This window comes from Brettanomyces bruxellensis, chromosome 9 (genome assembly GCF_011074885.1).
Source record: "Brettanomyces bruxellensis chromosome 9, complete sequence".
Lineage (NCBI taxonomy): Eukaryota > Fungi > Ascomycota > Pichiomycetes > Pichiales > Pichiaceae > Brettanomyces > Brettanomyces bruxellensis.
In genome coordinates, this window is record NC_054690.1 from 3300747 (window position 1) to 3319735 (window position 18989).

At 38.2% G+C, this 18989-nt stretch overlaps 9 protein-coding genes across 9 annotated transcripts; 3 read left to right on the forward strand and 6 right to left on the reverse strand.

The window, feature by feature from the left end:
• Positions 1-302: 302 nt before the first annotated feature.
• On the reverse strand, positions 303-1877 carry BRETT_003236 (uncharacterized protein; the record flags this gene model as incomplete). Its single annotated transcript, XM_041281747.1, has 1 exon — positions 303-1877. One exon carries the CDS (start codon positions 1875-1877, stop codon positions 303-305), a length of 1575 nt encoding a protein of 524 aa, XP_041139538.1.
• A 1299-nt stretch (positions 1878-3176) lies between these two features.
• On the reverse strand, positions 3177-4329 carry BRETT_003237 (uncharacterized protein; the record flags this gene model as incomplete). The annotated part of the gene is made up of 2 exons (XM_041281748.1): positions 3177-3842; positions 4321-4329. 2 exons carry the CDS (start codon positions 4327-4329, stop codon positions 3177-3179), a joined length of 675 nt encoding a protein of 224 aa, XP_041139539.1.
• Positions 4330-4818: 489 nt separating this feature from the next.
• Positions 4819-8715, reverse strand: BRETT_003238 (uncharacterized protein; the record flags this gene model as incomplete). Its single annotated transcript, XM_041281749.1, has 1 exon — positions 4819-8715. One exon carries the CDS (start codon positions 8713-8715, stop codon positions 4819-4821), a length of 3897 nt encoding a protein of 1298 aa, XP_041139540.1.
• Positions 8716-9341: 626 nt separating this feature from the next.
• Positions 9342-10211, reverse strand: BRETT_003239 (uncharacterized protein; the record flags this gene model as incomplete). The annotated part of the gene is made up of 1 exon (XM_041281750.1): positions 9342-10211. The coding sequence occupies one exon, from the start codon at positions 10209-10211 to the stop codon at positions 9342-9344; it is 870 nt and encodes a 289-aa protein (XP_041139541.1).
• Positions 10212-11264: 1053 nt separating this feature from the next.
• Positions 11265-11567, forward strand: BRETT_003240 (uncharacterized protein; the record flags this gene model as incomplete). Its single annotated transcript, XM_041281751.1, has 2 exons — positions 11265-11291; positions 11343-11567. The coding sequence occupies 2 exons, from the start codon at positions 11265-11267 to the stop codon at positions 11565-11567; spliced, it is 252 nt and encodes an 83-aa protein (XP_041139542.1).
• A 568-nt stretch (positions 11568-12135) lies between these two features.
• BRETT_003241 (uncharacterized protein) lies at positions 12136-15219 on the forward strand (the record flags this gene model as incomplete). The annotated part of the gene is made up of 1 exon (XM_041281752.1): positions 12136-15219. One exon carries the CDS (start codon positions 12136-12138, stop codon positions 15217-15219), a length of 3084 nt encoding a protein of 1027 aa, XP_041139543.1.
• A 439-nt stretch (positions 15220-15658) lies between these two features.
• On the forward strand, positions 15659-16309 carry BRETT_003242 (uncharacterized protein; the record flags this gene model as incomplete). The annotated part of the gene is made up of 1 exon (XM_041281753.1): positions 15659-16309. One exon carries the CDS (start codon positions 15659-15661, stop codon positions 16307-16309), a length of 651 nt encoding a protein of 216 aa, XP_041139544.1.
• Positions 16310-16499: 190 nt separating this feature from the next.
• Positions 16500-17105, reverse strand: BRETT_003243 (uncharacterized protein; the record flags this gene model as incomplete). The annotated part of the gene is made up of 1 exon (XM_041281754.1): positions 16500-17105. One exon carries the CDS (start codon positions 17103-17105, stop codon positions 16500-16502), a length of 606 nt encoding a protein of 201 aa, XP_041139545.1.
• Positions 17106-17402: 297 nt separating this feature from the next.
• Positions 17403-18533, reverse strand: BRETT_003244 (uncharacterized protein; the record flags this gene model as incomplete). Its single annotated transcript, XM_041281755.1, has 1 exon — positions 17403-18533. One exon carries the CDS (start codon positions 18531-18533, stop codon positions 17403-17405), a length of 1131 nt encoding a protein of 376 aa, XP_041139546.1.
• Between the last annotated feature and the right edge of the window lie 456 nt (positions 18534-18989).

Here is an 18989-nt window from a genome sequence, read left to right on the forward strand (position 1 = left end):
GGTTTCAGCAGCTTTTCAAATATCTTCTTAAAACCATTTGATACATTATTTAAGAGCATAGACATCATAGTACTCGGATAAATTTTAAATATGAATCACACTGTATTATAAAAGTCTTATAATTAATGTTTTGTCATTAACCTCGTTCTGAAAAAATATAAGAAATACTAACCAACAGCAATCTGGGTACAAAAATGCATACATACATGCATACATTTAAATAATACACAGCAATGTACTAACGCATTAAAGCAGCATCCACATTTTTCATTATATAGAGACCCAAGTAATAATGATTATATCTAGTACTGATATCTAAAGTCTGGATTTAAATCACCCTTCATGATCTTTTCTCTCTCTGATAATTTTTCCCACTTTTCGCAATAGGTAACGGATTTCTTTCTACTTGTGTAATGCATCAAAACACATTGGTAGATCAGCATTCCAAATATTGAAAGAGCTGTGAAACCCAAGCATATTCCGAGTCCTTTCTTGTATCTCGGAGCTTCATTGTTTGGAAATATAAAACTGGAAACAATACCACCAATATTACCAAAGCCTATGACAAAAGCTGTTCCAATACTCTTTCTTATATGACCAGTAAAGTTCAAACTCATCCAGCAAATTAAAACAGGCATGCAGGAGTATAATCCCAGAGCAACCAAAAAGCAGCCACCATATTTGACATTGACGTTATCTTTTCCAGCGTATACCATAACCAATCCAGCAATTGCAATTAAAGCACTTGCAATCGCATAAGGGGACCTCAGTTTTGTATGATCAGCAATAAATGCTAAAATAATGGAAAATCCAAGAGACGCAAGCCATGGGTAAATAGAATGTGCTTGTGCAGACAACGCCGTGTAACCCATTTCCTTAATAATACTAGGAGCAAAATATGCATACGAGTATGCCGGCACAATTAAAGAAAAGTATGCGACAGATGCAACATAAATCAATGGCTCTTTAAGGACTTTTGCAACATCATGCCAGTTTTGTTTAACTTCAAAACCCGATTTACCTGAATAAATCTCTAGCTTGCCTTTCAAAAATTTTCTCTCGGTTTGATTAAGGAAACGTGCCTCTTCAGGAAAATCAGGAACAATGAAGTATAAGAGTATTGATAAGCCAGCTGTTATAGCACCCTCCACAATATAAATCCATTGCCAAGACGCAAGGCCATGCTCACCATTTAAATTATTTAGTCTATAAGCAATTGCACCGGCGCATCCACCAGCTAAGCAAGTGCAACTAAAAAAAATGGAGAAACGTCTCTGCGATTCATTTGTAGTGTAGAAGTTGGCCATAATGTAGAAAATTGAGGGAAAACTACCCGCCTCAAAAATTCCCAATAGAAGACGGCAAGTCAAAAGGCCACCGAAGCTGTGAGAGTACGCCATACAAATCGTAACTATGCCAAAAAGGAAAATCATGCATCCAAGCCAAATATGAGGTTTAATGATTTTCAACATGTAGTTCGACAAAACCTCAAAAATAACGTAAGGTATGAAAAACGCGGTGAGGGCAATATTGAACTGTTCCCCGTGAAGTCCAAGATCAGACTCCATATGATAAATCTTTGCATTAGAAATATTCACTCTGTCCAAAAATGCCAAGAAGTAAAGTAAGCAAAAAGGAGGGACGACACAAAGATCAATTTTCCACATTAACTTTTTATGGTTGAGTCCCAATTCTTTCGATAAAGCTTGAACCTTTTCATCCTTTACTGAATCTGATAACGCTAAAGGATGGCTAGAATCTTTTCCAAAATCATCAAGTTTCCTATTTATAAATGATTCATCTTCCTTTTTATCAATATTCTCGGTTGATGAGCTTGCTGCAACATTCAGTGGTGCTCCATGCAAAATGCTGGGCATATTTCTAGAACAACAAAAAAAAAATAATTCCCTTGTATGAATGCAAATTTATGAAACAAGCACCCAAACACAAGAATTAAGAACAAATGATAAACTGGTTCTTTACTTTTAGCTCCTGTTCTATATATATATCGTTGCATCGCCGAGGTTGTCCCCAAAGAGGTGGACAAAATGATTGTGAAAAGTTTTTCCCGTTTTCGGAGGAGAAAAAGATGCCAGAGCAATTTCTCTGTTTTCCACTTTCCTGTATGTTGAAAAAATTTATGAATTGCGGGGAACAATAAAAGACACCGAATTAAAACAACACAGGGTAAAAAATAAGCTTGTTCCAGTACCACAAATGGTACGTAAACCCGATTAGTGTGACTCATCTAAGAAAAAAGGAAGAACGAAGCAAATTTTTGATTATGTATCCCAGTTCTCATAATATTGAGAACTTGATCCCGATTTTTTAATACCATTATAATTGTTTTCGATGTCTCTTGTATTTTTTATTCTTGATGACTTTCATGCATTTTACTTGTGTCTAAGAGCAGTCACTTCATCATTTGATTAGTCGATTTTCCTTTTTTTTGCTGACTATGTACGCACGTACCTGAGGCCCTAAAAAAAAAATTCCAATTATTTGCGAGTAACCATCCGCAAACCGCACCACCACTGAGTGAAAATGCTTGTTTTTTAGGTAATGTACTTATATCACACTAAATAAAGTGGTTTTTATATACAAAGTATTGAAAGTCAAAGGAAATGAATAGTTTGGAAAAAGGCATGCATATTTATATCCCGAGAAGACCTGCCATGGCTTTCTTTGAAAATACCGAATAATTCCGCATCTAACCGAACCTTTTTTTTATTTCCATTTTTGTATTGGTAAGTTGAATGGATGCCGTTTAATTTTCTTGCATCGTAGCTGATTTAGGTGATTACATATCCCCTGCAGAATTCGGGTACATTTTCACAGAAAATAAACTTAATTTCAGATTTGAAACCGATGAATTCCTTCTCACGTATGCTGGTTGATAAACATTAAATATTCACATTGCTGGATTAAAGTAACAGAAGGTAAATTTTGGAAGCAGGGGATGTGATACTTACAGAAATTCGGAAACTAAAAAGCAAATGTATATATATATATTTGGGAAGGGAGAATTCATCAGCATAATATAGCATAAACTCCTTTATCTAACGGAGTTTACACTTGTCTTCATCAAGAGCCAGGATTGATGGCGATCTCTTCTTAGAATCAAGGCATCCAATATTACAAAACTGATGTTAATACATGTATCGCTCGTTCTATTATCACATTATTGCACAACAAGTACACACTTGTCCATTATCCACATAAACCGCAGCCTGGCTGGCATCATGATTCTTAGTGCTTCCTTCTCCTTCATCTCCGGACTTTTCCAAAGTCCCGTTAGCATTGGTTAAGCCTCTTTCCTCATCTTCATTATGCTTTTCTAGGGCAAGTCTAATAGTTTCTTCAAACAATTCATTAATATTGTAACCTGAAAAGCTGCTACATTCAATGCTTCCGTCCAAGCCAAATGATTTCATCAGTTTCTCGCCGGAACCTTCAGGAACTTGCCTAGAGTTCTCACAATCCGCTTTTGTTCCAACAACCAATATTTTTGACCATAGCTTGCCATTTTCCCTTTGTTCTTTGATGGCACTACACCTCAAAAACAAGTTATTGTAGCTCGCATCCTGGTTGATACAGTATGTTAACAATAAGACATCATTATTTATATCAGCGCATGCTTCTTCCAAATTATCGTTATCCTCGGTATCTAGTATATTTAGATTACAGGATTGGCCATCTCTAAGTTTGACCATTCCTCTAAATGCCTCTTTATCTACTGTGATGTCTTCATTTTCGCTATGTGATTGTATAAGCTTCTGAAGAAGGGTTGACTTCCCTGATCCCGAATCGCCGACAACGCTTATTCTTATGGTCTTTTGTCTCTTTTAAACATTTTGTAAATGTTAGTAACCAGCATATAAGGTGTTTTACAGTTTAAACAAAAGTAAAGTATCTGACAGAATCCATCATTATTTATCTATGCTTACTTCCATCGTGTGCCAGAATTTTCGTCTTCGTTTGTACTTGAAAGTTTGATTTTGTAGTTCCCCCCTTTTGCGTGCTTCAATAAAAAAGCATGTGCGTTCTTATTTATGGATAAAATACAAATAACTGTAATAAAAAAAATTTAATAATATTACTGGCTAGTCAAAACGGCAGCACGGTATATTTATATGTGTGCTTTCGTTATTCTTTTCATCGTCTCAAATTTCAACAATACAAGTGTCCTGAGATAGAAAGGGGAAAAAAACGGTTTTCCATCAAAAACAATAGAACATAAGTTTACATTCCTTAACAAAGAAGAAAAAGACTTTTGAAAATAATTAAACCTCTTGTTATCATAGATTCTCGTTGTAGAACAGCAACCATTACTTTACCCGACAATTTTAAGGATACTTGTTAATTTATTATTAACTTTCTCGTTTAAAAGTTACTAGCAAACAAGGAGCATAAATGCTTTTTCTTAAATCACCCCTTGACTATTCTCTCAGAGAACATTTGGCATATATTTTCGTCCTCTTTTGGTATTACACCCTCTAAAAGCATTGGCCGATGAAACACGCGACTTCCCGAACTAATATACTTAAACTCCTCTAATGGGTAAGGGTTCCTTTTTGTTGGTTTATCAATCCGGGTGCAAAATTTTTTTTAGAATGAATTACTTTTTCCTTTCCATTCTTTGGGAAGAAGGAAAGGCAATATAAAAAAACAATGCCCATCGCGTGGCTGTTGAAAGTAATGCCACAGATTGTGGCAATTAAATAAAGTGCATTAGTACTATGGCGAATTTAAATTTTATATTTTTCCGAATCGTAATTAATCAGTATATATGTGTTACTTCAGTCGCTGGTATTAAATTCAGTGAATATCCGATGCATTCTCCATTTTCCTAGCATCAAGTCGTTTTAACTTCTCATTTACTAATTTGCAGTAACTCCGGAACTGTGACGTACTGCCCTTGACCTTCGCAATGTGAATAAAGCATCCTCCAAAGCCATACTCCCCACCTATTTGTTCCTCGATCGTGGCCCGGATTGAGAGAACTCTGTCGTTTCGCTTTCTAACAATCGTGCATACAATAGTGTTTCCTTCCCCTGGCAATGTTGAGACCTTAGTTTTTGGTGTATCATTGCAACTATCTATCAGGCCAGATTCTGCTTCTTCTGATGTCAAATAATCTGCTTCAAAGTAAAATTGATTTGTGATCCCTGCAAAAAGGTTATGCAACTTAACCGTGTTTTTCTTTCTCAAACTAGTTCCACTAACTGAGGGTCTCTTCTCATTTCCTTTTTTCCTTCCTTTCTGTTTCGTCCTTATTGACCCAAAAATTCTCCGAAACCAATTAGGTCTTTGTGTCCCTTCATTTGTTTTCACAGTACCCGGCATATTGATGGACTTAGCTTCTGTCTTCTTTAATTCTTTGTGTGGTATAGTCACTGATTTCTTTATTCCAGTATTCCTATTTTTGAGACTAACGTCTGCAGTAGAGGTGTCCACTTGGCGATGAAGTAAAGTAGAAGCTTTTTCTGTGGCAGTTGATAGCCATGACATTCTTGTAGTATTCAACCCCGTACTATTTCTTTCTATCTTCTGATTTGGCGAAATTAGGCCTTGAGTGTCATGTTTTGCATTTTTTCTAGCCACTTCTTTCTGTGGATAGTTCTGCTTAACTCCATCCAATAGTCCTTGATCCATCTCGTTCTCTTCATCAAAAATAGTTATGTTTTGAGTGGCACTGGTTGGATTAATTGCGACATTACTTTCCTCTGGGTCGGCAAATATAGACTCTCTTTTAGTTCCATTATCCTCCAGATCTTGCTTCGGTTTTGGAATTTTGGCCTTCTCCGGAGTTAGACTTAATCTTCTTTCATCGTCATGACCAAACTCGTAATTCGAGCCATTCATGAGTGAGCAACGGATATTTGGATACTTTTTGATGCACTTTTCCGATGCGTTCGAATCCACTCTTTGGTGTACTTTTAATGGGTGGCTGGCATTCTGCTCATCATTCAAGAAATTACGTTCAACCGCATCTTCTTCCGCATCGGCGAACTTGTCGTCACGCTTATTTTGGCCCGCATGCCCGTTGTCCATGGCACGTTTAATTCCCAAGCCAAAATCCTTTACTCTGACAAGATGATCTTCTGAGCTGTTCACTATTGGAACCTCAACGGCATTATGTACAGTACTAGTGATATCGTCTAAAAATGAGTATTCAAAAGAGCTGCGGACATTCGTGTTATTAGTTTTTGAGGATTGCATGCTGTTTCTTTTTCCTGTATATCTATTGCTCTTTCCAGATTTATTTTCACGAGAAGAAAAAAGATACTGTGAGTCAACTAATGTGTTGTTTTTATTATCTGGTACCGTTAAAATTTGTGTTCCTTCCGCCAAAATCATTGAAAGATTACGCATAGAATTGGATCTTATTGACCTTGCAAGAGAGGATTTCCGATGAAGAGATTCACCGTACTCCTCTTTCCCTTGATTGAACGTCAAATGGAAGTGATCTCCTTTGATTCCAAGTTCTTTTAGTGCAATCCTCGCTGAATTAAAATTGTTTTTGTCAAATGGTTTTAAACTTGGTGGGTGTGCTCCGTCACTTGGCTTGTGCACCTTAGGGTCTAGCACTGATACGTAATTATCCATGTTACCACCTTTTGTATCCTCGAATATTTCCGGGGTATTCGGTAAGGGAGAGAATTTTGTAGTATGTTGCGAAAGTCTGTGATTATCTGAAACGATCTTTTTGTAGGAGGACGAATTATTTGATTGAATCATGGATGAGCAGGCCTTCATTCCTCCACTATTCTTGGAAATAGCAGAATTGGCCTTAAAAAGCGTAGGCACCACCTTAGATTCCGTATCATCTTGGTAAATCTTAAAGTTTTCTTTTTTCGTCGGAGTATTTGCAGAGAGAGTAGCTAAATCAGGGTCATTATAAATTGAGCCAAACAAATACTTAAATTCAGATAAGTTGTCTGTTTGTGCCACCGAAGAGTAGCATGAAATTGGTGCCATTTTTGGTGTGCCAAGAGCCCGAATAGATAATGGAGATTTGGCAACTTTAGTAGTATTAGGAGTGGGTTGGTCGATCTGTTTCTTTCTCAAAGTTGCAGCCTTTGAAGGAATCAATATTTTCTTTGTCTGCTGCTGAAGGACTTTACCATTTTCATCCTGAATTGTGGTTGTGACAGTACTCGCAGAATGAACAATGAGGCTAAGCTTTGATGAAGACCGATGTTTAGATGTGAAGCCCACAGGAAAGGCGACATCATGCTTTTTATTTTTTTGCTTATATATCTGCTTTTTATGAACCACTGGACGTTGATATTGTTTCTCCGGATGCTGTTTTAATCTTTGTGTATCCGAACATCCAGAATAGTCTTCTGATCCACTGTCACTTGAGCCAGATCCGTTCGGATCAAAGTTTGCCCTACCATTATTATTTGTTGAGTGTGCTTCCTTGTACTTCAATAATAGATAATAAAACATTTTTTCTGTGTTCGCCTGTGCACTCCGAAGCTTCTCTATTATAATGTTCCTTGCAATACCGTGCCAGAGGGTCTCTAGATTATGCAGAATATCTGACTGGGGATGTAATATAGGTGCAGAAACATCTAGATTGTCTAATTGACGAGCGAGTAAAGACCTGGCGTTGTGAGTGGAGTTTTCCCCGTATTTGAGAATGAAAGGATGATGAGATATTTCTTCAATTGGGATACGATCATCTGGATTCACCCTAAGCATCTGCTGTATCAAATCTTTCGCATCAATACTAAGATAGGAAGGTAATCGATATTTGCCTGTCTGCACCTTTAACAAAAGATTTCTAATGTTAGGATCGTCAAACGGAAGATGTCCGGTCAGCATAGCAAATAGTATGACACCACAGGACCAAACATCACTTGGTGATCCATGATAAGACTTACCGGAAACTATCTCCGGAGCAGCATAATGTGGAGAGCCGCATGAGGTCTCCAAAAGTTTTTGTCTCGTTTCTAAGGCAGCCATACCAAAATCTGCGAGCTTGATATTATGGTTACGATCCAGCAGAATATTTTCCGGTTTCAAATCTCTATGGCAAATCTGAAACTTATGGCAGTAGGCAACCGCATCTATGATCTGACCAAAATAATGTGCGGCCTCATGCTCGGTGAGTCTTCCTCTGTGTACTAGAAAGTCAAATAGTTCGCCTCCCTCAATGTACTCCAAGACAAGATAAAGTTCGTTTGTATTCTCCCACACATCATACAGAGCCATAATGTTTGGGTGGGATATTAGCTTCATAATAATTATTTCCCTCTCAATACCATATGGGAGGCCGTTATCGTCAATTCTGGCCTTGCCATGAGACCCTTGAGCAATTACCTTGGGAATGATTTTTATAGCAGCTAATTGACCTGTTTGGCAATGCTTTGCCAGCCTAACCCTTCCGGTAGAACCCCGTCCAAGTGTTCTGCCCAAACGCCATGGACCTATTCTATTCTCAGCTTTTCTTTTGCTCTTGCTAGCTGCTGATCCCTGAGAGAGTCGTTTGTCCGTCTTAGACATGTTACTTGTAGGCGCATCGGTAAAATAGTCTCTCTTTTTTAAGCTCCCAGTATTATGTATCCTACCAATGACATTAGAAGGAATATCAGTGAGTGGAAGTTGTCTTCTCGGAGACCTGACCAGTCCTATATTACTTGTACCATTTGATATTTCCTTGTCCTTATAAGAGGATGTATTCCCTCCCACTCTTACGTTCATCATCAGCTTTGATTAGCAACAAGAGATCTTCCGGTTACTGTAGTGAATGAATGAATGAATGGTTTGATCCTGTTTCCTGCTCAATGATGAATGATATTACACGTAAAACCAAAAGTAGCGGCCTGCTGCAGCATTTAAATTTCAATTACTGATTAATGAACTTCACCCCAAAAAATTTAAAAATAAATGGTTAGGAAGAAAAAAAAAAAAAAAATATCAGGTACCGCTCACACTTCACGTTAGCCTTTCTACCGGTTGGGAAAAAGAAAAACAAACGCGCTTTTCCTTCTGGTAATATTTTTCTTCATGGAATATGGTGTCCTAGAGGCTGCCAAGATTGTTTTTTGAAGCAATTAGAAGTAATGTGTCCTCACATAATACTATTATTCGAAGAGAATCAATATTATGTGAGTTTTACCTGGAAAAGTGATACCTCAAATGCGTTTTCTTTTCATTTATTTACGAGAACATAGGCACACACACACCCTTTTTCTTGAATACGTGCACCGTCAATATGGAAGGCTGCACCGTAACAAACAATAAAAAAATTTCTGAAATAAAATCTCGAACAATTTGGTAATGCTGGGACAATCGCTGAAAGCAAAGTTCTTACAGAATTTTTTTGCGTCCTACTTGCCTACTGTTGTAGTAGGTTTGGTAGTAATCCTATCGCCATCATTAATCCCTGCCGCTTCAGATTCTGAAAAATCCAAGATTGATGTACCGTAAGTATCCTTAAATTCAGCCTTTAGTCTTCTAAGCCTTACTAAGATATTTTCCAACTTCTTGAAAAAGTCCATCTCTTTGTTCACTTGTTTGAATCCTTCCTCTTCCATTTCAGGTGTCAATTCCGGTTTCGAGAAGTACTTCCTTATTATTTCATTCATACGGGAATATACCTGAATATATTTGTATTCAACTAGCAGTACATCCGTTGAAATTTCTAAATATTTAACCACTAAGAATACCCTATAATTCTGACCTTCCTTTGCCTTTTTCGGTAAATTAATTCTCTGAAGCATGTATATGATTAATGAACCATCTGAATTCTTATCACCCTTGTTCTTTTTGAATGGAAGCTGATCTTCGTCGTTGAGCCTTATTGTTTCAATTGGTAAATCCTCCACTGTATTGATTTCTTCTAATTTTTCTCGATTCATAGCAAATTCACATTTCCCTTTATTGTCAAGCTGCAACTTTTGTTTTACAGGTTTCTGATCAACATCATTAATGTGATTTGATTTTATATTCGAATGAGACTGCGTATTCGATGATGTGTTCCTTTTGATCACTTCTGATATATTTCTCTCCGTGTCACGGGTAAAGCACCAATCAGGGATTTCTTTAACTGAGGGATTCTCAGAAAGTTTGTGCATCAAATCATTGTAACGTTTCAAATTTTTTAGATAAGCAAGTTTCTTACCTTCGATTGTCTTCTCGCTAGGTCCTCCATCGCAGCTAGATATCTCTAGGTTCGGATGTAATACAAACAATTGCATGCTTATTAACCACCAATAATTTATGTTCCTTAGCTTTATATGTCAATGCAAAGTTTTCATAAAAATTTATGTCAGCAGAGAAAATGAAATAATATATGTATAGGATAATCAATTGTATCACATAGAAAGGATCAGAAAAGAATTACTCTCAAGTGGCAAATATGACCCACTTATGTCATTTTATAGAGACAGTTTTCTTCGTTGGAAGATGCTGGTTGCTTCCATCAATTTCTTAATGTGGAACGAACAATTGGAACTGGTGGCAACCAATCAATCCCAAAATTTTCTGCTTTTTCCAATTCGCTCAGCAATCACAAGAAATCATCCTGAAAATCTGGGGAACATCTTGTTCTTCCAAGAATTTCCAATTTTTAGGATGTTCGAATTTCTTAGATTAAATCAATATTTTGTGGGTATTTGGAAACTTTCCATTATGATATATTATTGCTCTAATCTGCCTTTGCTTTTTGTTCTCATTTTTTCAGTGTTCTGTTAAAAAACGGTAAAATTGAGCTATTCGAAATAATACAAATAAATCCAATTTTAATTCTCTTTTTAGAGATGTTGTCACCAGATTTGATTGTACTAATAAAGAGGGATGAGTTATTTGCATTGTTCTAATTACATCATATTTTGTGCCTATTTTTCTGTATTATTTCCAACCAACCAGATTTTGGCTCGGTTCTACTAGTTCATCCTAAAATTCAAATCAACTTGACAGGTTTGTAGTTGACACTCCCTATGTTCCCCTCTATCTTCTTTTGGAATTATTGTTGTTTTCCATTGAATTATGCCAACCATAGATAAGTACTAGTATGTCTTTCATCCAGTTAAATATGAGAAAGTAATAAGTGCATCCCTGCACATTTCAAAAGTGTACACCCGTTCACCAAATACTCTGCGGAGGAAAAAGTTAAACTGCCCGAACTTAGTCGGAGTAGCAGCTAAATGTTTGTCAGACGCTTTGGAAAGTTAGAATACATTCATCTATAGAATTCAGAGTAAAGCTTCACGTTAATATCACTCTGGTTCGGTGATTCAATTTTGCAGATTATGGCAAGTAAGTCTAATCAGTCACCTGTATAAGTTATGAAATTTTCTTACTAACGCAACTTGCGAATTATAATAGAGTCAAAAGCTAGAACTACAATTGTTCAACTCATATCAACAGCCAAAACTGGCTATCGTAGGACTCTAGTTGTCCCAAGAACTGCAAAGGAAGTTACTCAGGTTAGATATGATCCAATAGCGCAAAGGCATGTTATGTTTGTGGAATCAAGAAAGAGAAGAGGTGCCATTCCTGTGAAACCTTTGGATTTCTCACGAGGAGCCTTTGACTGGAAGAAAAAGAGATGATTTAAATATTTATCTAACTGGCGATCTTTAGTTTTGCCTTCCTGTACATATAATATTATTATCGTGATCAGCGTACCTTCATGTGCGACACTAAATATATTTGTTCGCACTTACCCGGATATGATTTTTATTATTCTCAACCTTAATAATAGGCATGTTTTCTTTTTCCCAATTTGTTTTCCGCTTTTTTTTAATTTTTTAAATTTTGTGCTTCGTATGGTGGCCTCGCTGGAATTGCCGACGGCGGCAAGGAACTCCAACGCCACATCATTTTTCACTTAACTGGAGTAAAGCTTCTTAATTCTTTATTGGCTCTAAAAGATAAGGCGGCCCCTCCCTGTAATTGTATATGTATATGATACCTTAAAAGTAGTTAATTTTACATTACAGTCAAATATACATTATTGGCTTCTTTCTTTTCATAGAGGGGAAAAAGGGAATAATAATTTGGCTTGGAAGTTAGTTTCAACATTTTGGGTGAAAATATAAGCAGTATACATAGTCAGTGTCAGCTAGAATATCCTCGAGTATTATATTCGCATTTTCATTTTAGGGATATTCGAAGAACATGAGTGAGGATAAACGAGGTTCGGGGATGAAAGAGGACAAGACACCTAAGAGTTTAGTGAAGGGGGAGGAAGACAATGAAAAAATATTGAGAGAAAGTGAATTCGAAACAAACACGCCCGAAGACAAGTTAATCCCTGAGGTTGGAAGTAGTGACCAACCTGATTCTAAGGAACAGATTGTGAAGAAAGAAGAGCCTGAGGTTGAAGATTCAAATAATGCGGCTTTGGGTCAAGACGATGAGGAGGAAGATAGTAACAATCATGACGACGATGGGGAAGAGGAAAATGATGATGACGATGATGACGACGACGACGACGACGATGATGATGATGATGATGGCGATGATGTTCATAGGAGAAAAAGAAGAAGAGGAAATCGGTTTTTAGATGTTGAGGCTGAAGTTGACGAGGACGAGGATGAAGATGAAGACGATGAAGAAGCTGAGTTATTAAAGAAAGATTTCTTGGCAGATGATGAAGCACCAGAGGCCGCATCTGCAGCCGCCGAAAGTCACATAAAACTAGACAGATCACGTGAAAAGCTTGATGAAGAAGATGCGCAAGCTTTGGCAGCCCAGTTCCGTGAAAGATATGGAAGATCCGCATCTTCCCGTTACATGGGCAGTGGTGCCAAAGTGTCACAGAGGTTGTTATTGCCCTCCGTTGATGACCCATCCATCTGGGGTATACACGTTAAGCATGGACGTGAGAAGAGCATTGTTAGGCAATTGTATGCAAGAATGTTTAATATGAAGGGTGTCGAAGGTGTGTACAGTGCTTTTCAGAGAGACGACTTTGAGGGTTATATATATGTCGAGGCAAGACGGATCGATGTGGTTGATCGGATTCTTTCCGGTATTCCGGGAATTTATATCACCGGTGGAAAAGTGCTAGTTCCAATTGATGAGTACCCCGACTTGCTTCGTCCCGGAAAACCTGAAGATCATGAAGTTAAACCTGGAAGTTACGTCCGGATCAGGTCTGGAAAGTATAAGGGGGACCTTGGTATCGTTGATAATTTGGCTGACAACGGACTTGAGGCTCGTGTCAAGTTGATTCCAAGGCTAGATTATGGTCGTGGTGTGGGTTCGTTGACCGGACGTGGGCATCGTGGTTATCATAAAGGTATGGCTCGCCCACCTCAAAAGCTCTTTTCACAGTATTCCGCATCACAGTATGATCCTGAACATCTCACAACAGCCCGGACTGAGCGAAATTTCTTTGTTTACAGAAACGAGGAGTATATAGATGGTTATCTTTTCAAGGATATCAGCATGACGCACTTAGTTATGAAAGATATTCGACCAACGTTGCGTGAACTTGAGCTCTTTGGAATGGGCAAAGATAACAATGCACAGAATATTGATAATGAGGCAGAGGGAGGGTCGATGCCGGTGGACATTAACAAGATGGCCAGGAGTCTTAAAAAGGCACAGATATCTTCAATTCTTTTTCAACCTGGTGATCGTATTGTTGTTTCTTCTGGTGAGCAAACTGGAATGCATGGTCATGTTACTAGTGTCGCCGGAAATGGTAAGATTGTGCAAGTAATTCTTAAGGATGGCCGAGCTAAGGAAGAAGTTGAGGTTCCTGCATCCGCTCTCAGAAAAGTTTTTCTACCTGGTGATCACGTTACTGTTGTTCGTGGTGTGCATTCTGGTGAAAGCGGAATGATTGTTCAAGTTCAACGAAAGCAGGTCACTTTAATATCAGACCAAACTGGAAAAGATGTGACCGTCTTTGCAAATTATTTACAGAGATCAGTGGATAGAGGTGCCTTAAATATGGCCACCGAATCCACAGAGCAGGAGGATGCTGATGATGAGGATGGAGAATCCAGTGCGACATTCGAGTTGCATCAAATCGTCCGCTTAAATCCTACTGATGTTGGTCTCGTGATCCGAATGGAAAAGAATGCATTAACGATTCTTCGAACAGATGGATTCACGGTCCGTGTTGAACCTGAACAGATTCAAAGTGCCGTTAAGCTCGATAGGATGACGGAGAAGACGACCGATCGTTTCGGTAACGAAGTTAAGGTGGGAGACGTTATTAAGGAGATTCATGGAGAAAAACGGCAGGGTAACGTTTTGCACGTCTTTCGGACTACCTTGTTTGTGCGGTCCAAAAGTATAGTGGAGAACTCTGGACTATTCGTTGTGGACGCAGACACGGTTCAAATTCTATCAGCACATGCAGACATCTCGACTAATTCGCCTGCTGTGGCAATCTCCGGAGCATTCAAGATGCCAGACTTGAGCCGGATGAACCCAAACAGAATGGCACATCCACAGATTAATGTTTCCAGCACGAAGTTTGGAGGCCGTGATCCAACAATCCATCAATACGTTAGTGTTCGTAAAGGTCCGTACAAGGGTAAAAAGGGGCTTGTTAAGGATGCTAATGGATCCATGGCACGTGTTGAGATGCACAATCCAGCCAAGATCGTTGCAATTAATAAGGTTGATTTGCTCTTTGAAGTCCGTCCGGGTCAATACATTGCCTATGAACAATTTGCTGAGAGCAGAGGGAGGGGAAGACGTGCTGGCAGGGGAGGAAGAGTGTATTCTGATGCGGTTGCCAGACCACCGCCTTCAAGTGCGGGATCGGAATCACCAATGTGGTCTTCATCCGGTCCTACATCAACTGCAGCATCTGTTCCAAATGGTGGTGCTCAAAACGGTGGACTTACTCCATCGTGGTCATCCTCGCGCACCCCTGCCTGGGGTGGAAGAACTCCCGGATGGGGAAATAGTGGTGAAAAGACTCCAAGTTGGACATCCGGTGGGGGAAAGACTCCGGCATGGGGATCGGGTTCACGTTCTTCCTGGGGAGGAAGTAGTACGAGAGGTCAAAAGTCTAGTTACGGTGGTCATACCTCTTATGGTGGAAGTACGGCTTACGGTGGGAATACTTCCTATGGTGGAAACACTTCTTACGGTGGAAACGCTTGGAAACCTGTTGGAAGTAACAGTGGTGGGGCAAAGAGTTCTGACTGGGGTTCGACGCCAACGGCCGGTGATTGGGATGCTCCAACACCTGCTGCGCCTAAGAAGGAGGATGATAATTACATCCCAGAATGATTTTTCCCCCTTTTGGCCTAATAATCTTCGCTGCTATTATTGATTCATGTGTATTTTTTGTCGATGTGCTCTAGTAAAATAGATAACAAATTTTTCAATTATATTTACGTATGATGTAACAGTCGATTTTATACGTTTGTTGGCCGCATCGTTCTGTAGCTTGATTATAGGTATTGCGTTAGTCGTCGACCTGTACCAGCTGTGATCATGTTCACCTTTTTTTGCTTCTATTTTTTTCCCCTCCCACTTTTTTTCCTCTCACTAGTTCCGCGACACGCGTTGTCTTTTTCCTTCTCGACCATTTTTTTCACCAAAAACAGGATAATTTCGATTCTATGAATTGATCTCTTACAAGTGGGATAAAATCGACACCAATAAATACAACCTTCTTCCATTGCACATTGCAACATCACAAAGAAGTTCTACTGGCATATCAACAATGTTTTTGACCTCCTTGTGTGCGATAATATTGGCCCTTTTCCAAATTTCAGCGGTCACCGCACTTAGATTCGAAGTGCCAGCATTACTACAACCTACTTCACAATGTGTGCGTGAGTTTGTCTCCGATGGCCAGCTTGTTGTTGTGACGATCAATACTGATGGCCAAAGTGGCGATGGCCAAATTTTGTCCGTCAAGATTTCCGGGGCAGATGGCAGTGAATACCGTAGAAAGGATAATGTCGTTGGTTCGTTTAAGGTGGCATTTACCGCAAAATCTTCCTCTTCGTTTGATATTTGCTTTGAGAATAAGATCCAGCCAGGATTTAGATCCAACGGCAGAGATCTTAAGAGACAAATCGAGTTGGATGTTGAGGCTGGAGCAGCTGCCAGAGATTGGAATGCTATTCAGGCTGCTGAAAAATTGAAGCCGGCTGAAGTCGAGTTGAGAAAGACAGATGAAATGATTGATGACATTGCCTCTGAGTTAGAATACCTAGTTAGAAGGGAAGAAAGGTTAAGAGATACTAATGAGTCTACGAATAGAAGAGTGCGTAACTTCGGTATTTTGATCATTGTTGTTCTTCTTTCCGTTGGTATGTATCAAATCAGATACATGAGAAACTACTTCCGTTCAAAGCACATTCTATGATTTCACTATCATTGATTAAGTACACTTTGTATTTTTCTTTCGTTTGTTGGTTATTATCATGTCTCTTGAACTTGGACTATTTCTTATAGGTAATAAATAAGTTCAATAGTAATGTTCTTAAAATGAATTATTTGTTCAGCTTAGAAAAGTATATATAGCACAAGTAAATTATATAAGTCATATTCCGGTATTACCATTCCCCTAATATGCCTGTTCTTCCTAGAACCAAGGCAAAATCCATGTAGTTCATCCATGCGCGTTCACCATCGTTAATTACTGTAATCATGTCAAGCATAACATTAGTCGGCACATCTTGCTTCAACTTCTGGCATAGCATTTTCAAATCGTTGAGATATATTCTTTGCTTGTAGGCAGTTTTCTTTTCTGCGCTAGATAATACAGACTTTCCATTAACTGTTGCCAATGTCATATACCAGTAGTAATCAATGATGTCAATTTGGGCATTAAGACGCAACAGTAAAGCTCCCTCATAAAGATATTTCTCGAAATCCACAATTTGTGACACATCTGAACTAGAAGTTTCCAATCTATCCATACCAAAGTCTTGTACATTAATGAACGTCAACAACTTATCAGGTACATTTAACTCGGTTTTGAATAAATTTGGAATGTACTTGATCAAAATATCTTCTGTATCATTTCTATCACAAAATTTTGTATAGGCATCTAAAAGTTCATCCTGAATTTCCTGAGGAATACGGCTTGTCCTCGACTTTGCATAAATGCTTTCAAATGCCACATTTTCAGCAAGTGTCTGTTTTCTATGGCGGCCCATCGTCCTTCGAAGTTGTTTTATCAAACTTCAATTCTTTAATACAAAGAGATGGCAGCTACTAGGTTTTATATTTTGATGTTTGGATTTATGTACGGATGTTCCCATCCGATTTAGATAAAAAAAAGGCTCGGTCCAACTTTTACGCGGAATTACCCTTTGGTAACCCTACAAATACAAAGTAAAGTTATGTTTCCGTCATTGCTGTGTACAATAAAGAATAAGCAGACTATAATAAAGAAATTTTTAATTAAAAAGCAGTGGTGAATTAAATGTTTTTTTTATTATACAATGTAGTACTCACATCTGCCAACCATTAAACATATTGTTGTTGTTTAGGCCACCCATCCCACCATTAGCATCGTTACTCTGTGCACCAGAGCTATTCACCTTAGCAAGAATCTGCTCTGGACTTAATACATTCTCGATTGCATTCATCGTATTGTCCATATTCATTCCAGGATTAGTCGGTGATCCAGAATTACTGATCATATCGGCTGTAGATATCGTACCAGGTTGATTTTGTTGCGAATTAGCTGTTACATTCTGCGCCTTGTTCCCATCAAAGCTTTCGTTAAAAAACTGAAATGATTGGCCAGTGCCCTGGCCAATATGCACTTTTGATTTCTGTGCTTGATTTGAGTTCATATTTTTTGGAGAGCCGTTCTTCCCTCTTTGTTGTAAAAACTGACGATAAAGTTGTTGCTGTTTTTGTATTTGTGATAATTGTTGCGGCCTTTGTTGCATTAAGTTTGTTTGATTATGCAAGCCCTGTTGAGGTTGTTGTAATTGGTTTTGTAGTTGTTGCTGCTGCTGTCTGAATGCATCAAGTTGCATTTGTCTTTGAGTCTGCCTTCCATCAGGCATTCCGATGGAAGAACCTGGGGAATTTCCAAAGTTTTGTTGTGATACAGGCGACTGTTGCTGTTGTTGTTGTTGTTGTCTTCTTACTCTCTGCTGCTGAACCATAATTTCCATTCGCTTCTGATATAAAAAAACAGCATCAGGATATAACTCATCTAAACTCTTGTAGTATTCATTTAATTCTGGTAATTCTTGAGGTGGAAAGACTATCTGCGGTAAGGTGTAGTTTTTCTTCTGGTTTGTATTGTTTAGCGTATGAATATCGTTTATTGAAGCAAGGCACATCAAATTCATATGAATTCTTTTTAGATAGCTTTGATACATCACTTTTTTTTGATTGTAGTCCATCGCTCCTGTGTTCGATTTGTTCATGACATAAGCCTGTAATATTATGCACTTCTGCAAAAGAATTGTATTTATTTGAAGAAGAACGTCAATTCTTTTCTTATCGCGTTCATCATCAATATTCGGCGGTTGGTTATTATACGTCCTTATCATGTTGGAAAATCCTATGGCAGGATTTATATTTCCGTTTGTAAAGTTTCCGTTTTGTTGCTGCACGTTCATTAATAGATTTGTGTTTCTCCCCTGTATATTTGAGTCGAATAGCAGTTTATTTCATATACTGGATTAGAAAATATGTATGTGATGTGATTAAAAGCGAAAATACGAAAGAGCGGAGAGAAAAAAAAATTCGAACCTCGATTTCAGGAAACAGGATTAGCTGATGGATAAATGTCCCATAGACAGGATATATGTTTGCCCGTAAATATTTTTCCATTGTATTTAACTATAGAATTTGTTTAGAACAGTCATAATGCAATGCATTTGAAAGTAATTTGATTAGTAAATATAGATAGTATTGGTTTTGATGAGAAAGAATTAAAGCTACAGTCCATCATCAGATCCTTTCATCATACTCCCAATTAGTATTAGTTTTTGTTTATTTGAATTTTGAACTCCACAATTTAAAAGTCATTGAAAGCAGATATCATAGTAGAATAATGATAAACTTTTTGTGTG